Genomic DNA, 21,014 nt, shown 5'->3' with positions numbered 1-21,014 from the left:
TTCTACCCTTTGGTTCGGATTTAGGACTGAGGGATTATGTCCCATAATTGTCCTAATTTGAAAGTGATTTGCAAGAGGTATAACCGGTTGACATATTTGGCCTACTAACTTATTCATTGTTTCATTCAAAGTGTTTAGTTGTTTGGCCATGTTGTCATAGTGTGCATTCCCATTTTGGGTAAATCTTTCCATATTATGAATATTTCAAAAATTTACCTGTTCAACGACGTCTTGTGTGAGTTCTCCAAGTAATGCACGCATAGTTCGAGGACTCAACTCCGTCATTGGTTCGTAACGACTGTTACTGCTCTGATTCTGTCCATCTGTTCGTGGAGAGGCATGCTGCTCCTCATATTGCTCGATCACAGACTGGATTCCTCCCTGACTTGCTGCTTCCTTATCAGATCTCTGAGGCATATTGTTTCACCTTTTGTATTTTCAACACCAAACACCACTATCCCACTGGGCGTGCCAAATTGTTTCGCGCGGGTTAGTCGCTAACAATTAAAAGGGATCAGATGATTGTGTAAGGGACAAACCTCTTGAGACAAAATCTCAAAAATTGGTGTTCTTTTATTGGCGATGACTTTACAATTGGAAATTAAAAACAAAATGCCTCCAAGAGGCGCAAGCACACGAGTTACTGAAAAAAGTGTTTAAGTCTAAGTTAAAGAATTTAAAATTACATGTTCTCTGTTCGAGAGTTTTTTAATTCGGTCCTTTGCTCTGTGTCTTTTCTCCCTTTTATACGTCATGGATGATCTCTTTGTGATCAACCGCCTAAAAACTGCTTGATCATTCTACAACTGCCCACTTTTCTCGTAATGGCCAACTTGTCATGAAACTGCCTTTTTTAACTGCTACCATTACTCTTCATCGTTCAACTGTTTTCGACTGAATTTCTTGAATTATGATGGGGCTGCTTTAATAACTGCTTTGGTAACTACACTTCTTGATAATCACAACACTTTATGTTTGCTAAGACCTTGGGCGACTTGAAGGTTTGGGTGAGAATAGAGTAACAGCTCTGGGCGATTACATGGCACTCCATTCGCTCAGATTTTGGGCGACTTGCAAACTTGGGTGATGGCGTTACCGCGTTCTTGGGCCTCCCTATTTGGGCCATCGTCTTAAATTGTTTGATTGGGCTTCGTTCTTTGGGCTATCTGTGATTGGGCTTCGTTCTTTGGGCTATCTGATTTGGGGACCCTCCAATTGGGCTTCATTTCTTGGACCGTTCGATTTGGGCTAAATTTTTATGTGTCAACACTTTCATATTGTTTGTGAGAATCAAAAAAGTGTGTGACACGGTAAAAGACTGTTCAATAGTTATATTAGGAGAAAAAATTCCAGGTTTTTCTTGAGGAATTTCTTCAAGAATGACCAAATTGGGAGGATATGAAAAACCCTCACCGAATAGCCTGCTTTTAGTTCTTGTTCTCAAATTACTGTGATGTATTTTTTTCTCAGCCACCCAACCCTTCTTCATCATTTCTGCATTTCTACGGTGGGTGGAGGATATGGCCAATTGAGGTGCAAAAGAAGATGATTTGGTGTTAAGGGTTTTTACTAGGGATAAATTGAATATTTGGTGCACAAGAAGAATTTAAAAAAAATGATTAGTGATATTCTAGGCTACTCTCTCCCAATTTAAAATCCTGTCCAGATTTCTTTTGTTTATTCATGTTATTATGTTATTATGTGCTTGTCATTGTTGTGATAATAATTATTCTTGTGAAAGTCAATGGAATTTGGATAGAAAACAATGGTAGTGAATTGACTTAAAGATATTTAGCATTTTTATTGGTATTTTGACGGTGAATTGACTTAGAGATGCTTGGCACTGAACGGAGAAAGAGGAGAGATAATGATCGTGTCGCTCTCTCTCTTTTTTTTTTTTTTTTTTTTTTTTTAAAAAAAAAAAAAAAAAAAAAAAAAAAAAAAAAGTAACACTTAATTTAGTAAAGTGACGTTGCGTCACTTCTTTTTATATAAAAAGATGACATTCTGTCACTTAATTTTATATAATATTTTTTATTTCATATATTTTTTTAAATTTTTAGCCACTTTATTGAAATTGTTGTCACTTTTTTTGAATCTATATAATTTTTTTTTAAATTTCTCACTTTTTTATTTATTTCAAATTTCCGTCGCTTTTTCATATTTTTGTCAATTATTTTTACTATTTGTCACTTCTTTTCAATCATCATTTTGAAATTTCTATCACTTTTTTTTAATGACAAATATAACTTTTTGATAAAACTAACATTATATGTATTTTTTTTTTAATAAAAAAGTGATATTAACTTGGATAAGGTCCTATTTGAGCCACATTAATATAAAAATGAGAATAAATAATATAGTCGTTATGGACTAAACACAAGAGATAGATTTTCAAATATGATGGCTTGATGTGTCATATTTTTAATTTTAATGAGTAAATAATGGAAAACAAACAGGAGCTAAGTCTTGATGTACATCCCTATATACCCAAATTATATACTCCAATCACAACTCTCTAAATTTTTAAAAGTGACATTGTGTCACTTTTTAATTTTACACAATATTTTTTACTTTCAAAAAAATTTTCGTATAATTTTTTAAAATACCTCTAATTTTAAGGGTATTTTTTTAAGTTGCTCCTTTTTGAAGTTATAAAAGGGGTTAGACTTCGTTAGATTAATTTTTGACACAATTTTTAAAATAAATGCGTGTGCATTTTGACGTTTAAGTGTAAATATACAGCCAATAAAATCGATAGACTGCATTATCACGGGTATATCCCATATACAACACGTTTCGAAAAAGCATAGAGCATATACGGATTTATGCGACATATATGTATGTATTTTAGAACGTCATTCATAATAAAGACAACAATAAAAATAGATTAGAATCAGCCACATAAATATGTTGTCATTGCTCCTTTCTCATTCAGTTTCAACTCTTTTATAATCAGCTTTGCTCGTTATAATCTTTTGTTTGTTATTGACATTAATATGAAATAAGAGTACTAATTATCAACAAGTATATATTTAGATGTTTAAAAGCGGATGTTCTAATACATATAAAGAACTGGCACAAGTCGATCCTCTTAAAGAATCAACCCGTGAATATGAAAAGGGAAAATTACCCAGAAACCTACATTTAAAGACTAACTTTCAAAAATAAGAATGATTAATTTCTATTTCACAAATCAGGTGTTAATTAGATTTAATAATTATAATTAATGAAAATTTAATTAAACTGACGTACCACCGTCCATTCCACCTATTTCCCTCCCAAATCCGAGTCCCAGGTATTTTCATTTTCCCACTTCTCTCTCTCTCTCTCTCTCTCTCCAACCACCCACCCAACCATCTCCCTTTTGGGCACAGTAAAGTCTATTCCATCCTCAATTCATTCCCAAATCCAAGCCCAAGATATTTTCATTTTCCCATCTCTTTCTTCCCCTGATCTCTCTCTCTACCACCACCCATCCATTCATCTCCTTTTTCGGCGCAGTGAAGAACAGTCTTGGAAATCTTTATTGAGAAATATTCAGTATCAATTGGTTAGTGTTTTTTGAAGGTGTTGGTGGAAGTTATGGTAGTGATGATTGTTGTTGTGGATTTGAGTTAAAGATGTTAGTAGTGGTGGTGGTTATTATTTTTTCGAATAGATCTGTTGCGGTGGTTGGAGATCTAGTTTTTTACGTTCGAGATCTGGTTGTGACTGTTTGTGACCTATTTTGTGTTGATTGTGACCGGTTGTGACTTAAGATTGATCTGGTCACAGACAGTCACATTGAATACAAACTTGATCACAGACCTCGTATCAATTTATCCCAGATCTTGTATCAACTTTTAACCCACACACTCTATTTCTTTCCCTAAAAATCAGTTCGGCACTCTCTTACCCAAAAATCAGATCTACGACTTCTTTCCCACCCACCCTCTAGATTCTGACAACCTACCATTTCTCTCACCGGAGTTTTCATGAGAGAAGTGTGGTAGTGCTGGTTGGTATTTTTTGAAGGGTTGGTGGAAGTTATGGTAGTGATGATTGTTGTGGATTTGAGGTGAATGTAGTATTTATGGTCATCAACTTAAGTTAAGGATGTTAGTAGTACTTGTGATTATTATTTTTTCGAACAGATTTGCTATGGTGGTTGGAAATCTGGTTTTTTTGTTCGAGATCTAGTTGTGATATTTGTGATCAATTTTGTATTGATTGTGACCGGTTGTGACTTGATATTGATCTGATCACAGAGAGTCACATTGAATACAAAATTGGTCACAATTAGTCACACCTAAGGCAAAGTTGGTCACGATGACTCTCAAATAACATAAGGCAGTGAATTGGTCACATATAACACATGTATGGTCACAGATAACACGGTTGCAAATCTGATAACTACAACGCACATCACAATTTTTGGAGATTTTTCTATTATCGGAGCTGCAAAAATTGGTGGAATAGTCGTCGGAGCAGTTTGCCGGAGCAATCACCGAGTGTTCACCCAAGCAGTTTTTCGGAATGGTTGCCGGACCAGTCGCCGGAGCTGTTGCTTGAGTTGTCTCCAGAGTGAATGCCGGAGCTGATGGCTATCTCCAGTGGAGAGGTGAAGGGAAGGTGGTGTAGTGGGCTGATAGGATGGGGTGAGTGAGATGGCATGAAGTGGAAATAATTAATGTATATTATATTATAGTTTAATATTTAATAAATATATTTACCATCTGATTTTTGAAATATTTCAATGAGTTTGTTATTTATGAAATATGTTTTTATAATGTTGTAGTTATGTAGTCTTCCCCTATGAAAATATGCATAAGCTCGAAATAGGCTTACGGCTCGATCCATCAGCCTTCTTTAAAGAAGGCGATCCATCGGCTGCCAGTCTTTTAAAAATTCATATTCAATTTTTATTAATATTAACAAAGGCTTGCTGATTAACCTCAGGCCCTATCATTTAAATCGGGTCGAGCTGGATTTTTCAGCTATTTGGTCACTTTTATTTGATCGATTCTATGCTAACCATGTTAATCCTGCCCATTTGACACCATTATATTGAGTGAATATGGGGAAAAAAACATGTAGCACGATCATTATATAAGTTTGATGATACGTAATTTTTTAAACATCTAGAAAAAACACAAATACAATCAGCATTTCCTTCATTTTTGAAGCCCTTAATTAAGTCATATTGAGTTCCGTTATTTAAAATTCATTTTTTCTCAAACTTACTTATAGTCAACTTTTTCTTGCATTTTTCTTGCACAGTCTTAATTTATTTTTATTTTTATTATTATTTTTTTATCTCAAATAATGGAGCTCAAACATACGCTTATTTGTGAAAGTGCATAACGCTCGTGGTAAACCTTATGTTTCGACCTACCATACATGGTATTCATTTCTTTACGTAGTTTGTAAAAGAAACAAATAATAGCCACAATCCATATTTCCTATTCTTCGTAAAAAAACAAATGGTGGGTATAAATTCTAAATTAATTATGTTTTGTGATCACCACTAACTTTGAAATTGTAAACCAGAAAATGCTTTGCCATAAAACTGAGAAATTTGGGTTGTATTCGTTTGTTCTTGGTGTTTTCCCCAGTGGCGTGGGATGAAATATTGAGTTTCTTCCTCCCACAAGGACAGAACCAATTTTCTGCAAGAATTTCTGCAGAAAAACCCTCTTTTCCTCGCCGTAACCATCTCCTCAGATTAAACAAGGTGAGAATCTACTGCACAATTATATGAAAACATTTTTCTTGTTTTCGATTTTGACCTATTACATTGATTACGATGATAAGTTGTGAAGTTTAATTATTGCTGTTTTACGAAGTTAGTAAACTAATTGACCTCCGTGGTGCCAAAATATTATTAAAGATAGTTTATGAATTTTAAACTTATAATTTCAATTTTGTCTCAATTTAATTTATAAATAAGGTCATTAGGTTTTGTGTTATCATTAAAAAGAGAAAAATGTTAGAGAATATAGAGTGTGCAATTTTTTCTTGTAAATTTTTTCATCATAATAAATTACTGTAAAGGTGGGAGAGAATGTAGCCTCACATTAAGATGGACATCTATAAATCTTGCATATTTTATTTTTTTACAACGATTTAATTACTATTGATAATATAAAAATTAGGATTTCTAATTCTCAAACACACGGAAGTACAGATCAAGGCTTAATTATATAACATCAACAAATTGATATTTCTGCATTAAAAAATCCGGATTTTTTTTTTCTTTTTGGTTGATTTTTTCAATCTAAAATGAATTACTGATTCCAAATTTTACCAGGTAGAAGAGATGGATGGAAATCACCAGCCCCAGAAGTTTTTTGGAGCAAAGCTAGATGTAGCTGAAATAAGGAAGCAGTCCTTTGGGGTGAATAATGTGCCATCATCATGGAAAGGGGGCTCAACAAAGCCATCACCAGCACAGAATCACTGCCTTTGCTCGCCGACCACCCACCGTGGATCTTTCCGATGCCGCCATCACCGAAATTCCGGTGCTAGTCAGAACAGTGGAGTCGATGGCTCCAACTAATTACTTGATGTGACATTTCTCGTTTGTAAGATGGCATGTGCAGACATTGCTTGAGTGTATGATATTAGACATTAATAATAATAATAATAATAATAATAATAATAATAAGTTAGATCTTGTTTGTTGTCCACGATTATTTGGACAAACGTAAACTCCAGGGAAAAGAATCTATGGTTGTCCTTTGAGTTTCAAAGAGAACTTTAGATATCTTATGTCTCCATATATGTATTTAATTATATATTAAGAATAAATGTGTGTCATTCTTGTGCCATTTTGTCACGAACAATAAAGTAAATCTATAAAGAAGGTGAAGTGCTGAAATTCTCCCGAGAAGTGGTGCTTAGGCGCTACCTAATATGGATTAGGGTGCGATTTTGGTCCTTTTAAAGCCCATAAAAATAAATAAATAAATAAATAAAATTGAGGGCAGCTATAAATACAAGTTTTTGACACTCTCGAAATGGTTCCGCAATTTTGGGGGGCGTGGAGGGAGAACATATAATTATCGAGATCAAAGAGTAAAAGCTAGGGTTTAAAAGCTTTTGAGGTTGAAGAAAATTTTTGGTGGGAGATCCAATTCTTTTCATAATCAAGATTTCAAAACTCGGTTATGAACTCCATACTTTTTGTTTTTTCTTTCATTATTGTGAATAGCTAAATTCATAATTAGGACGAACAATATAATATATATATGTGACCCTTTATTTCTTTTGTTCAAGATTCAAATTCTTTAAATGCATATGTGTTAATTTTAATTATGTACTTAATGCTTTGAATTCTCTGGCCAATTATTCAATGATTTTGTGAATATATTACGAATCAAGAGGTGAATTTTAGATTTAGACCACATAATAAAATTCGATAATTTAATAAACGTATAAAGATACCTATACTAATTATTGCGATCATTAGATGAATTCTTAGAACTAATATTTTGTTTAATTAAAATTGATTCATATAGAGATATGAAATTAAATTAGTTAAATATGCTCAATGAGAATTTAAGAGGAGTAAATTAAACACTTTAGAAAATTCGACCAAACACTACAATTGAACTGAATCTTGAATAGCAAATTAAAGGGGATTCATATGTAAAATAGTAAGTCCTATCATCCATATTCACACTTTTAAAATTCAATTTTGATAAGTCATGTATGTTAGATAATTTAGTTTAGTTAGGATAATTTAGACATCAATCATGAAACTTATTATTTGTTTTCAATCAAATTAAAGTTATGAATAATTGAACCAATTAGTTATCATGAGAATGATATAGGACTCTTATATCCACTTTATTACTTTTTACAATTCGTACACTTACGGAATATAAAAATTGACAACAATTATCATATATCATCATCACACGACAATCTAACAGAAGGGAGGGATTTCTTTAAAAAGTCAAATCATATTAACTAGGTGAAAAATCTTGTAAGAAAATATTTGCATAGAGCTTAAGCCTGAACGCTTCGATTGGTAAATATTCAATAAAAAAATTTTCAATGACTTTCTACTTTGTCTAGGTAAAAACCGTAATTTCACCACTGCTTCAAAACACTTTCTAAATCTATGATATAATTAGACATCATCGGCTAGATCACCACATGGTCTCCCTTTGCTGCATTTTTGTTAAACGATCTTTGCCAATAGCCCTATGGTGAATAAATTTTTGGAACTTATCTCCTTTTATTTTGAATTATTTTCAAATAGGAAGAATAAAATTAAAATTCGAGAAGTATAGAGCCTGTTTAGGCCCGATTTTTTTACCAAAAAAATTGATTTTTTGATCGTTATTTCACTATTTTAGCCGTCATATTTGACTTCTTCTCTCACAGGTGAATCCCACTTTTCTCCTAACGATCAAAAAATCAATTTTTAAAATCAGTCCCAAACAGGCTCTATTATAGTTAGAGTCGTAAATAATGATGTGTGGACCAAATGACATGTCAATCTCATCATGTGGCCAAGTGCCAACTAATCAAATGAATGGGTTTTTTATTCAGTACAATGTCAGAAATTAAAAAAAGATATTCGGCTACTGCATTATATTGCGCTCGCTCGCCCAATTTCTGAAACAGCAAATATCGACTCTTCTCGCTTCAATTCTCAGATTTTGATTACAAACAGGTTAGATCTTGAGACCATATTGAAATTGCAAGGATTTTTTCTTCCTATTTTTTGTACACTTTCCTTTTACAAGATGTAATCTTTTTCGTTATGCTTGCTGGATCTGTTTGTTTATCATCATCGACATAAAAATTATCGAAGTTGAAGCTTTTTGTTTTTTTTGGTGAATTGATAAATTAACGCGTTCATTAAATTTTTGGGATTTGTTGCTTTGGATTTATTGTTATGGTTTAATCTGTTCATAGCATAGGAGTGAACTTGCAGAGTAAATTTAGGATTAATCTGAAATTATATCTGTTCGAGTTATAAATTGGTATTATATATTAAATCTGGCAATCAAGAAACAGTGGGTTAACCATTCTAATTTTAATTAATCAAAATAATTTGGCCGGTTAATCTATCAAAAATTATAAATCTAAAATTTTCGATGATGGTTTTATGTACTGATTGATTCTCAGCTATAGGATTTTTGCGATTCCAGCTTGCACCAATTTCTGGGTGTTTGTTGTTTTGAGTACACGAGGCGGAGAATGGTCAAAAGGTTACTTTCATTTCTTCTTATCAGCGTTTACACTTTTCTAAGCGAAAGATTTGCTTAAGGAAGATGTTACTTGAACAGATATGGAGAGTTTTGATGTATACGAGATACCATGTTGCAGTTCTTAGAGGGAATCAAGCATTTATGTGCTCCACTGATCCATTGTTGTGAACCTGGCAGCCAATCCGGCGGCTTTGAGGATCCTGAAATTCTTGCACGAGAGACCGTGTGTATGCTATTGCCTCCACTACTGTCTTTGTAATCTGTTTTGTTTTGGTTTTTTTATTTTTTATTATATATAATTATTTTATTATATATATATATATATATTTGAGATTTACTTGTTTGTGAAAGCCTAGTGGCTAGTGCTCTTCCATAAAATTGTTACTTAATTTAAGTTTCTTGCGAGAATAGACTACTATCCAAGATTTCCAATATAACCTAGTAGGCTGCCCACCAACAAAGATTTCCAATATCACATAATAGGCCGGCTAATGTCCAATATTTCTTTGATGCTTTCTATGCAATTGTTTGTGCAATCTGAGTTTATAGTCAGATCTTACATAACCTGCTCGTCTATTTCTTGGTGTGTTTGTGTTACTATGTATCTTCTATGGTGATTAGTATAAATTGTGTTTTCATGTAATGATTTCTGCATGGATGCAGTTAGCGTAAGTGAAATTGAAGCACTTTATGAGCTATTTAAGAAGATTAGCAGTGCTGTGATCGATGACGGGCTTATCAATAAGGTCCATAAATATCCCGATGTGATCACTTTTGCATGAGTTTCCTTTGTGATTCCCCTTTTCTCTCTTCATTTTGGTGTGTTTTTAGCCTTTGGAAAACAGCTATGATGTTAAATAACGTCTTTCAATACCATGTTGCAGGAAGAATTTCAACTAGCATTATTCAAGACAAACAAAAAAGAGAGCTTGTTTGCTGATCGGGTAAATTACCAAATAAACAATGCTTTTATAGTTTTTGTAATGTGTCACCAAGAAATAAGTGTTGCTATCACAAAATCTGATTGCTATACTTTACAAAATGAATTTAGTGTTGGCACCCGTATATACAGAAATAAATATTTACTTGGACATATACATATGTATGTCTTTCGTTGTTCTACTACATAATATTTTTAATGTTTTAGCTGGGCTTCACAAAGCTGCTTTTCTGCTTTCATCCTACCAAAGCAGGTGTTTGATTTGTTTGACACAAAACACAATGGAATACTTGGTTTCGAGGAGTTTGCTCGTGCACTTTCTGTATTCCATCCAAATGCTCCTATTGATGATAAGATTGAGTGTATGTTTAATGCTTTAAATGATAATCTAACTGTTTCTTATTTGAATCCCCTTAATCACTGACTTCCGTTTTTCATTATACTTTTCCTCTGCCATTGCAGTTTCTTTTCAATTGTATGATCTCAAGCAACAAGGTTTCATAGAGAGGCAAGAGGTAATGATTGTTGTTTCTTATTTAAGTTTTTAGATTCCTAGCTTTGTTGAGCCTTGAAGTCAGAGTCGGAAAAACGAGATCTTGGGTCTTTATCTCCCATCTCAACAATTTAAGTTCAAAATTTTCATGATGACTCTTCTGGTCCACAGCTAAAAAATCATGAAAAAACGATTTATTTCCATTTAATATGGGAAATCTTGTTTTAATCGAAGTATATGAATAAATTGAATAAGATAAGCTAGAGGAATACGAACTTTTTCGTTTCTTGTTCAAAGTAGAACGTTGCCTCTGTAGCTTTTTTCCTTCACTTGCTTCCGCGTTCTGTTGTTCTCCATTTCATGCCTGCATCAGAACATTATGTCAGTACTAGATAGTTAAATCTGTTAATCCTTTGAGGCAGACATTGTTCTTTTACATGGATCCGTGCAATTTTGATTCTTTAAGGGATCTCATTTTCGAGCATGTTTGGGTGGGCTTAGAAAGTTACTTCTTTGTGCCTTCTGTCTCTTTTTTTGGGGACATAATGCTTTTTACCAAACTACTGGTTTATGTTTGACGTTGCCCATAATTATTTTCTGTCTAATTTATACTATATAAACCCTGAATCCCTGGTCCACATAGTTAATTGTATATACCATTTAGAGACTATTAGTGCTGATATTTCTTTTTTAAATATTTGACCTTGGTATTCTTTGCAAGTCTTACATTTCTTATTGAGATGTTTAATATTGGGCTTCTAACTGTGCAGGTGAAGCAAATGGTAGTTGCCACTCTTGCTGAATCTGGTATGAACCTGTCTGATGACGTTATCGAGAGCATAATTGACAAGGTGGTTCATCAATCTAATTTTGTAATCTAAGTTTTTAAATTTTCTTTATTATTATTCACTTTCACGTTTTTTTTTTCCCTGTTTAGAGAAGGGACTGTAAAGTTCTTTTGAAGATCAATGTCCTAATAGATTGCAAGTCATCCAAGCAAACCCATCCTAGACCTCTGTAGCAAGAAAGATGAGTTAGGAAACTTGATCACCCAAATAATGTTTGATCCCCTACTTTGATAACATCTCAAAGATGATAAGTCATCTAAGCGTAGAAAATGGAAATAGACCATATCAATGAATACCATGTCAATATAGCAAAAGTGTTTCTTGATCAATCTATACTCCATTTATTAAAACTGGGATATGGAGTTGCTTGCTTCAGTTTGATATCCTTCCCATTCCCTGTATGAAGACAAGGAATATGCGAGAAATTGATGACGTTTACTTCTGTATGTCAGACTTTTGAAGAAGCTGATACAAAGCATGATGGGAAGATTGATAAAGAGGAATGGAGAATGTTAGTTTTGCGACATCCATCGCTCTTGAAGAATATGACCCTTCAATATCTCAAGTATGTACTATAGTCAGCATTCAGACATTTCTGTTATAGTCTCGAGAGTTGCATACTAAATATTCTGACAAATTTTAGATTCATTATCTGCTCTTTATTTGAAACAGGGATATCACCACTACATTCCCGAGCTTTGTTTTTCACTCAAGAGTTGAGGATACCTAGTTCCCAGCTGTGATTAAGTTCGTTGTTGTTGATGTTTTATATAAGGTTACTTTGGTTTTTCAACTGTTATCGCATTCAAGAATGCAGATTATCTCGTATGGTGTTGTCTGCCGACTATATTTACATTGTAGTAATTCTGCTGGTTTTTGGATTGTTATTAATATATGCCATTCCTTATTTTATGTATTTTTTCCAGTGGAAGTTGCCCATTCTGCTGAGCTTTGTAGTACTTGCTTTTATACTTAGGCTCTGTTTGGTAGGGATTTTGAGAATTGATTTTATGATTGTTAAGAGAAAAGTGGATCACCTGTGAGAGAAGAAGTTAAAAGTTATGACTGAAATAATGAAATAACGATAAAAAAATCAAATTTTTAGGATGAAAAATCACTTCCAAACACCCCCTTAAAGCTGATAGAAAGCTCAAACTTAACAGTCGTTGGTTGGCTGAAATTATTCCTCGTCATTGCCGGAGGCCAGAGGACCGAAGGAGGCCCTTTTGGCTTTATCCAATTTCCATGCCCAACTCTAACACTGTAATTTTTTGTTGAGTAATTGGCGCAAAAACTTCTTGTCCGTCTATTGTGAAATACCTTCCTATCCTTTATTTTGGCGAAAACCTCACTAAACAGCTCAAACTTTGCAAAATACTCCAATTTTAGCTTTGAAGGCAGGAAAGGGGGTCACAACTTAAAACTGGAAAACTTGCAAATGTGGTCCCAGACCTTTCAATTTATTGAAGACACCCAATTTTATTATTTGTGTCACCCAATCCCAAACCTTTAATTTCATTGCAAACAAACAACGAATTTTATCCATTTCACAGTTAGTTGATCAGACCAATTATTAACCAATTTTAGGACGTTTTCTCAATTAAAATAATTAAATGAAAAAATTCCGCACCCAAACCCAGTTTATGAAATGAACCATCGTGACAAGCTCCCAGAACCATTGTGCGGGCAGAGGGGAAAAATCTAACCAGCAGAATGAGATAAGCAAGAAGCAAGCTAGTTGGATATTAACTACGAAACAGAACAAGGTCCCATTCATCAATTCAATTAACTCATACAGGAAAGACATTTAAAAACAGATAATATAGTATAGTCCCATCTAAGATACTAGAAAATCAAAATGTTAACGTCACTAAGCGAGAAACACAGCTCTAGAATGGAATGAAGCTTAATCGACCTCTTCCATCTTCGAACCCTCAGCATCAGCATCTGCTTCCTCCAATGCTGGCATGTCAACGTCAGCCTCACCAGCATCATCCTCATCAATGCTCAAACCAAGTTTAAGCATTCTGTGAATCCTGTTGCCAAAGGTGTTAGGCTCCTCAAGGCTGAATCCAGAAGTAAGCAGAGCAGTCTCAAACAGCAACAGAACCAAGTCCTTTACAGACTTGTCGTTCTTGTCAGCATCAGCCCTCTTCCTAAGCTCTTCCATGATGGAGTTCTCAGGATTGATTTCCATTGTCTTTTTGCTCGACATATATCCCGACATGCTAGAGTCCCTCAGAGCTTGTGCCTTCATAATTCTCTCCATGTTAGCTGTCCAACCATATTCTCCGGTCACCAAACAGCAAGGTGAGTCAACAACACGGTCAGAGACAATAACCTTCTCAACCTTGTCCCCAAGAACATCCTTAATCACCTTGCAAAGACCCTCAAACTTCTGTTTCAATTCTTCCTTCCTTTTCTTTTCATCCTCACTCTCATCAAGCTTTAGCCCTTCCTTAGTTGCAGAGACAAGCTTCTTGCCCTCAAATTCCTTCAACTGACCAACGGCATACTCATCAATAGCATCAACCATGTAGAGGATTTCATAGCCCTTCTTCTTCAGCTTCTCAAGGAAGGGAGAATTCTCGACAGCCTTTTTGCTCTCACCTGTGATGTAGTAGATGTCATTCTGCCCTTCCTTCATCCTGGTCACATAATCCTTCAAGCTGGTCATCTCATCGCCACTCTTGGTGGAGTGATATCTAAGCAATTCAGCAATCTTAGTCTTGTTCTGGGAATCCTCATGTATTCCGAGCTTGAGGTTCTTCGAGAAAGCCTCGTAGAACTTGTTGTAATCTTCTTTGTTCTCTGCAATCTCAAAGAAGAGCTCAACGCATTTCTTGACCAAGTTCTTGCGGATGACCTTCAAAATCTTGTTCTGTTGTAACATCTCACGGGAAATGTTGAGAGGCAAGTCCTCAGAGTCCACAATACCCTTCACGAAGCTCAAATACTCAGGAATCAACTCCTCACAGTTATCCATGATAAAGACACGTCGAACATAGAGTTTAATGTTGTTGGGCTTCTTCTTGGTGTCAAAGAGATCAAATGGAGCTCTCTTAGGAACAAAGAGAACTGCCTTGAACTCAAGCTGGCCCTCAACTGAAAAATGTTTCACAGCCAGGTGCTCCTCCCAGTCATTGGTGAGGCTCTTGTAGAAAGCTGCATACTCCTCCTTCGTAATTTCCTCAGGTTTTCTCATCCAGATGGGTTTCTGCTTGTTCACCAAATTCCACTCATGAGACACTTCTTTGATTGTCTTCTTTTTCTTTTCAGCCTTCTCCTTCTCTTCATCGACTTCCTCAACCTTTCCTTCCTCGTCTTTCTTATCTTCCTCATCCTCATCATCAGAGATCTCCTTCTCAGTGGTCTTCTCAACCCAAAGGGAGATTGGGTAGCTAATGAACTCAGAGTGCTTCTTGATCAAATCCTTCAACCTGCGCTCCTCAAGGTATTCAAGCTGGTCTTCTTTGAGGAAGAGAGTCATCTTGGTGCCCCGTCCAAGGCTTTCACCAGAAGTGTCTCTAGTAATAGTGAATGAACCACCAGCTTGTGACTCCCACACATACTGCTCGTCATCATTGTGCTTTGTGGTGACCACTACCTTCTCAGCAACCAAGTAAGATGAATAGAACCCGACACCAAACTGCCCAATCATACTGACATCAGCACCAGCAGCTAGGGCTTCCATGAATTCCTTGGTGCCAGACCTTGCAATGGTACCAAGATTGTTCACCAAATCTAAAATTCCAAACAAAACCATTTAGATACCCTGTAACATAAAAACAATTAAATGATGTGAAACATCATTCGAATAAATCCCTCCTCACCAGCCTTGGTCATTCCAATACCACTGTCAATGATAGACAGTGTGTTATTGGTCTTGTCAGGGATGATGTGAATGAAAAACTCCGGTTGAGCATCAAGCTTGCTCTTGTCAGTCAAACTTTCAAAACGGATCTTGTCAAGAGCCTATATGCAAATTTCAAAGATCAAAAAGACAGTTAGAATTTCACACTCAATAACCAAAGCAGTTGTGACAAACTTGAAGGGAATGCAGGATAACTAAAACTATTATAATCAAATATTTATATTGATGAAAAATTCACATTAGTTGAATATGAAGAGAACTTTTCCATGGATGTCAACAGTACACATACGTATTATAGACTCTTTTTATCAATCTGTTAAATCACATTAAGTAGAGGAAGCAAACACAATTAAATGATTTTGCTTGTTACTGATTCATTCTACTAGTCATAACTACACTACAATATAGCTTTACAAACCCTTATCTACTTAGCACTTCGTGATAAGATGATAAACAATTAACATAAGAAATTAATGCATGTTGATTTTGACCCATTTGAAGCATTGTTATGGCCGGTAGAGGCGAATCAAACAGAGGATTCACACGGCAGAACGAACTGTTACTCTATCCAGTACCTACTTCTGTACTTAACTATAAAAGTCCTCCAAAATAGAAAATTGAAACATACTTCAGGCTATTTTGGGGTTATGAACTAAATTCTCAAATTATACACTAACAACACAAATATGAAGCAATAATAGTTCAAAGTACGAATACAGAGGGCGCCATGCGTAGCCTATTATGATGCAGGTAACATTTTCAATCTAAAAGCCCAATACGAGAAGAACAATTTCTGAAAATAACTAAAAATACAAAAAAGAAAAAACAAACAAACTCCAGGACCCGATTAAGATTAAAAGCTGCAATCGTCATTCAAACCTAAAATGAAACCTTAATTGAGAACGTGGAACAGAAAACAGTAAAAGAAAACTGATCTACCGAATAAAACAAGACAAAAGTAGAGAGAAATAGAGGTTTTACATCAGATGAGTTGCTGATGAGCTCCCGGAGAAAGATCTCCTTGTTGCTGTAGAAAGTGTTGATGATCAGACTCAAAAGTTGGTTAATCTCAGCCTGGAAAGCAAACGTCTCTTGCTCAGCCATTGCAGATCTTTCCACTCTAAAATTGGAAAATGAAAATTAAAAGAACTAGGGTTTATAGAGATCCAGAAGCAGAGGAAGCAGGAGATGGATGCCACAAAATGTTGGAGGCCTTATATAATGGTTTATTTAGGGTTTCTAGATCCTTCTATTCGGACCTTTATTTTCACGTAATCACGCGCGTTTGTGCTTTGAATTCTCTCTTTTGTAAGGTTAATTTATAGATCGGACCGCATTACTGGTGGGCCCAAACGGAGCTATAAAAATTAAATTTTAAAAAAATTGCAATTTTGGTACCAAGCATTTGTGCATATTGGCATTTAAGTCCAAATCTTTTAAGCGTTTGAGTTTTTAATCAAACGTCGTTTTAACCATTTAAGCTCGAGACAAATGTCAAATATCAGAAACAACAATTTGCACCTTCAACCTCAAAATTCACTTTGATTTCATCTTTGATTCTATGATTTAAAGAAATTTCACACTTTTTACTAAGGGTGTGTTTGATTACATTTATTTTCCATGGAAAATATCAGTTTTCCATCCAAATTTTCACTTTGAGTGTTTGATTGCTTTTTTTTTTCCATGGAAAATATTTTCCAACTTTTGAAAATATGCCTAATTTTCCTTGTTTTTAAGGAAAATATTTTCCTTGGGTAGAGGTGATTTTTATTTTCCACAAAAGATGGAAAATATTTTCTTTTCTATGTAATATTTTCCATGTCAATCAAACACACCCTAAGACATCATAAATATTCACAATCTTGTCATTATTTGCGCAATAATGTTCATTATAAAATTAAGATTGCAAATATGTGAAAACTAATACTATTTAGAGGAAATACACACATTTCTTTCTTCTAATCCACTCCAAAAGTAAAAGTTCAACACAATTTAAAAAAAAAAAAAGGGTTGAACCCCAACCCTAAGGGCCCCCACCGACTCTGTCCTAGGCCATCGTGGAGGAGGTAAATCGCAGAATGTGCCTCCCAGGAGTCAGAGTGAAGAGCACATGGATAGGTTAAGGCTATTAACCCATATGGTAACTCCCGCTTGCAAGAATTTATTGAAATAAGATATAGTTAATAATTCATGATCTAGTGCGTACATAATGTGGCAAAAAATAGACATCGTGAAAAGTCTGTCTAAATGTGAAAGCTATCGTATATAGTGCGAGTCAACAAATTTAATATTTTTCTCTCATACTTATTATATTTTTCATATCCTTTTAAATATGCGTTAGATGTGAAATGAATGGAACCTATAGAAAATAAAAAATTTGAACTTAAACGTCTATTCCTTGTACATCTATGATACCTAGATTGAGGGCCTTTCTATTTACATGTCATCTATACAATAACTTATGAAATACATTGGAGGTGCATTATGCTTTTAATCTACAATCCGTAGAATAGATTGGAGATATTGTAAGATGCATTACAATTCAATGGTAGTATAAAAAAGGGTTCTAATCCACTTTTGCATTCTCATTTATATTTCGATTCTAAATTCAAAACTTGCCCCAAGAGGGATATGTAAATTCACTTTTTGTCTCTTATAGATGTAATTATTTTTTTTGTCGAAATTTCCAATTTTCATTTCCTCTACATCTTTTTATTGGAGAGGTTTTTTGTCAATTTACGGGTCTAAGTTACAATTTATACCACAATTGGAGATACTTTAAAGTGATACATTTACATCGGCACTTTTACAAGAAATTAAACAAAAGCAAAAGCTTAAAATCACGTTTTAGATACCACTACTGTTATGTCAAACTGCAAGGCGTTGAAGTGGAACTAGAATTGACAAGGCTGAATAACGCATTTTAAAACTTAGAGTTTGTTTCGCCTGCCAGCCACTATTGTCAATTATGACGTTAATTCCAAATATATAGGGCCAAAATGGGGGGAAATTTTGCAGTTGCGATTCCAAATATTATATTTTTTACAAACTATGCCCAAACACAATCTCAAACCTTTGAACTTTATCTTGTTTCCCAATTTTAAAGGATGAAATGATAATTTTTTGTAATTTCATATAAAATAATTGAGATAAAAATAAAAGACCCAAAAGAAAATAGAAAAATCTGCACCTCGCCTCCATTCCATCGCTTCGTAGATAGGGCATATAAAAAAAAAATATTTATGAATGTTTGATTGAAATTACATTTCACTCCGATTAAACCTTTATTTGAACCTTATTTTTCAATAAGACGTTTTATTAAACTTATTTTCAAAAACATATTCTCTTGATGAAATTAGTTGATTTTTTAGCCACATATTCTATTAAAATTTACTATTTTAAAATCTATTTTTACCAAACAATGTATGTCAAAATAAACAAGGGTAATTAGTAAAAAAAAGTCTATATCTTTCAATGTTATTGTACAAAACTTCCATACCTTTCATTTTTTAGATTTCACCCCATTTGCACATTTTATTGCAAAAAAAAAAATGTCATTTTCTCAATAAAAATGACAACTATACTATCATATTTAAATAACACAAAAAGAAAAGAAAAATCAAAGAACAAATTGCAATTATGCTCCTAAAATAAAAAAAAATTGCAAATAATTCCAAATAAATTATTAAAAAGGTAATTAGCACGAGTCGTCCGTACCTTTTAATACTGTTATGCAAAACGTCCATACATTTTTTATTTTTTTGGTATTTTCACTCTTATTCTTATATTTCATTGTGAAAAATCATCATTCTTATCAATTTTCTTAATTAAATATGTAAAATGAAGAATATGCCTTCATATATTAAATAAAACAAAAATAAAGAACAAATTATTACTATACTCCCAAAATTTTCAAAAAATTACAAAAAAATTTCAAAAAAAATAATTTAAAAATAATTTTAAATTCCAAAAAAAAAAATTGTTTATAATATGAAGAAAAAATGTTAAAATAAATTTTAAAAAATATATAATAAAAACAAAACAAATTAAACTTTACGAAAGATAAATAAAGAATATATAAATTTTATTTAATTAAATTTTAAAAAATTAAGTTTTATCATTAAGAGAAAAGAATTAAAAAAATTAAATTGGAAAAAAATTATTTATAACACGAACAAAACAAATTAAAAAAAGAAAAAATAAATGAGAAAAAATAGAAAAATAAAAACAAAAAATAAATTTCCGAATGAAGGAACTTTTTCCATCTTGGATGGAGGTTTGATGGAGAAAGCCTTCGCCCGGGATGCATGGAACCTCTGTTCAAGATAGAGCTTCTTCTCGAATGAAGAATATGATGAAGAAAAGCTCCATCCATACATTAGGGATTGAGGAAACCTCCAACCTCACTCAATCGGGATGGAGGAAATATTTTCTTCATCAAACCTCCATCTAGGATAAAGAATCAGAGATTTTATTTTTCATTTTTATTTATTTGTTTTGTTCATGTTATAAATATTTTTTTTGATTAAAATTTCTTTTTAATTATTTTCTCTTCATGATAAAACTTAATTTTTTAATTTTAATTAAATAATATTTATACATTCTTTTTTTTAATATATATTTCTAACTTTTTTTTATTTAATTTGTTTTGTTTTTGTTATATATATTTTTTTAAATTGTTTTAAAATTTCTTTTTTCTTCATATTATAAATAATTTTTTTATTTAAAATTCTTTTTAATTGATTTCGTTTTATGATAAAACGTAATTTTTTCAATTTAAATTAAAAAAATAATATTTATTTTTAATTTTAATTATTTCAATTTATTTAAAAAACTTTATAATAATCTTTTTTTGTTTTTCTATTTTCGTCTCCAATTTTTTTCTTTAATTTGTTAAATCATTTAGTTTCTTTTCTTTATTAGTATTGGATTGGATGAAGTGAAGTAATGTATGAAAATAAAGAAATATTGCATGGAGGTGATGATTGCAGTGAATTGGCGTGTGAAAATGGAGAAATGATTGAAAATAACATGACGTCGTTTTTTCTCGCACGAAGAAAAAAAATTGAAATTCTTTTTAATTATTTTCTCTTTATAATAAAACTTAATTTTTTTCAATTTTAATTAAATAATATTTATATACTCTTTATCTAATTTTCGTAACTTTTTTTGTTCAAATTGTTTTGTTTTCATTATATTTTTCGAAAATTGTTTTAAAATTTATTTTTTCTTCATATTATAAATAATTTTTTGTTCGATTTAAATTTTTTTTAATTAAACTTTGAAAAGTTTGAAGAGATTTTCTCCCTTTATGGTTATGCTCATGTCTACATTATTTTCTAATGTTTTAACTACCTTTTGGCAATTTTACAGTCAAGCTCTAATGACAACAAAACTAAATCCTCGGAAGAAGGTTAATACATGAAATTACGTTTAACATTTTGAGCTATAATTTAGAATTCTGCATGGTGCTTGTCAACTTGAAAAACCATTTTTAATGCAATATTGTTGATATTATTATGTTGTATATTTTGGTGATATTTAATTATTATAATCATGATATAGATTAGGGGCAAAGCTTGAGTGAGCTAAATCATATTTTAGACTCAATTAATATATATAGAGAAATATATTCCACATAAAAAAATTT

General features: G+C 32.9%; 3 protein-coding genes across 7 annotated transcripts; 2 read left to right on the top strand and 1 right to left on the bottom strand.

The window, feature by feature from the left end:
• The first annotated feature begins 4,582 nt into the window (after window positions 1-4,582).
• Window positions 4,583-6,812, top strand: LOC111378611. Its single transcript, XM_023001841.1, has 4 exons — window positions 4,583-4,640; window positions 4,781-4,784; window positions 5,533-5,716; window positions 6,293-6,812. Exons 1-4 carry the CDS (start codon window positions 4,583-4,585, stop codon window positions 6,539-6,541), a joined length of 495 nt encoding a protein of 164 aa, XP_022857609.1. The 3' UTR covers window positions 6,542-6,812.
• Window positions 6,813-8,535: 1,723 nt separating this feature from the next.
• LOC111378623 (calcineurin B-like protein 3) lies at window positions 8,536-12,429 on the top strand. 5 transcript variants are annotated; one of them, XM_023001855.1, is made up of 10 exons: window positions 8,536-8,668; window positions 9,127-9,209; window positions 9,288-9,436; window positions 9,873-9,955; window positions 10,094-10,153; window positions 10,400-10,511; window positions 10,612-10,664; window positions 11,413-11,493; window positions 11,943-12,055; window positions 12,163-12,429. In XM_023001855.1, exons 3-10 carry the CDS (start codon window positions 9,319-9,321, stop codon window positions 12,218-12,220), a joined length of 678 nt encoding a protein of 225 aa, XP_022857623.1. In that variant the 5' UTR covers window positions 8,536-8,668; window positions 9,127-9,209; window positions 9,288-9,318; the 3' UTR covers window positions 12,221-12,429. The 5 variants fall into 5 exon arrangements, with proteins under 5 accessions (XP_022857623.1, XP_022857625.1, XP_022857622.1 ...); XM_023001857.1 differs by having other exon boundaries at window positions 8,542-8,668; window positions 9,133-9,209; window positions 10,403-10,511; XM_023001854.1 differs by having other exon boundaries at window positions 8,542-8,668; window positions 9,133-9,209.
• A 799-nt stretch (window positions 12,430-13,228) lies between these two features.
• LOC111378622 (heat shock cognate protein 80) lies at window positions 13,229-16,565 on the bottom strand. Its single transcript, XM_023001853.1, has 3 exons — window positions 16,346-16,565; window positions 15,324-15,465; window positions 13,229-15,234 (listed from the first exon to the last, which is right to left on the bottom strand). The coding sequence occupies exons 1-3, from the start codon at window positions 16,466-16,468 to the stop codon at window positions 13,397-13,399; spliced, it is 2,103 nt and encodes a 700-aa protein (XP_022857621.1). The 5' UTR covers window positions 16,469-16,565; the 3' UTR covers window positions 13,229-13,396.
• Between the last annotated feature and the right edge of the window lie 4,449 nt (window positions 16,566-21,014).

Source organism: Olea europaea, unplaced genomic scaffold, assembly GCF_002742605.1.
Source record: "Olea europaea var. sylvestris unplaced genomic scaffold, O_europaea_v1 scaffold1839, whole genome shotgun sequence".
Taxonomy (NCBI): Eukaryota; Viridiplantae; Streptophyta; class Magnoliopsida; order Lamiales; family Oleaceae; genus Olea; species Olea europaea.
Note: the sequence above shows the minus strand (reverse complement) of the source record. Positions and strands in the feature narration are given on the sequence as shown.

Coding starts and splice junctions, on each gene's coding strand:
- LOC111378611 (XM_023001841.1), top strand. CDS start 4,583: ATGGCTATCTCCAGTGGAGAGGTGAAGGGAAGGTGGTGTAGTGGGCTG. Junction 5,717..6,292: donor ATCTCCTCAGATTAAACAAG/GTGAGAATCTAC, acceptor AAATTTTACCAG/GTAGAAGAGATGGATGGAAA.
- LOC111378623 (XM_023001855.1), top strand. CDS start 9,319: ATGTTGCAGTTCTTAGAGGGAATCAAGCATTTATGTGCTCCACTGATC. Junction 9,437..9,872: donor TCTTGCACGAGAGACCGTGT/GTATGCTATTGC, acceptor GCATGGATGCAG/TTAGCGTAAGTGAAATTGAA. Junction 10,665..11,412: donor GTTTCATAGAGAGGCAAGAG/GTAATGATTGTT, acceptor CTAACTGTGCAG/GTGAAGCAAATGGTAGTTGC.
- LOC111378622 (XM_023001853.1), bottom strand. CDS start 16,468: ATGGCTGAGCAAGAGACGTTTGCTTTCCAGGCTGAGATTAACCAACTT. Junction 15,466..16,345: donor TCATCAGCAACTCATCTGAT/GTAAAACCTCTA, acceptor ATTTGCATATAG/GCTCTTGACAAGATCCGTTT. Junction 15,235..15,323: donor TATTGGAATGACCAAGGCTG/GTGAGGAGGGAT, acceptor TTGGAATTTTAG/ATTTGGTGAACAATCTTGGT.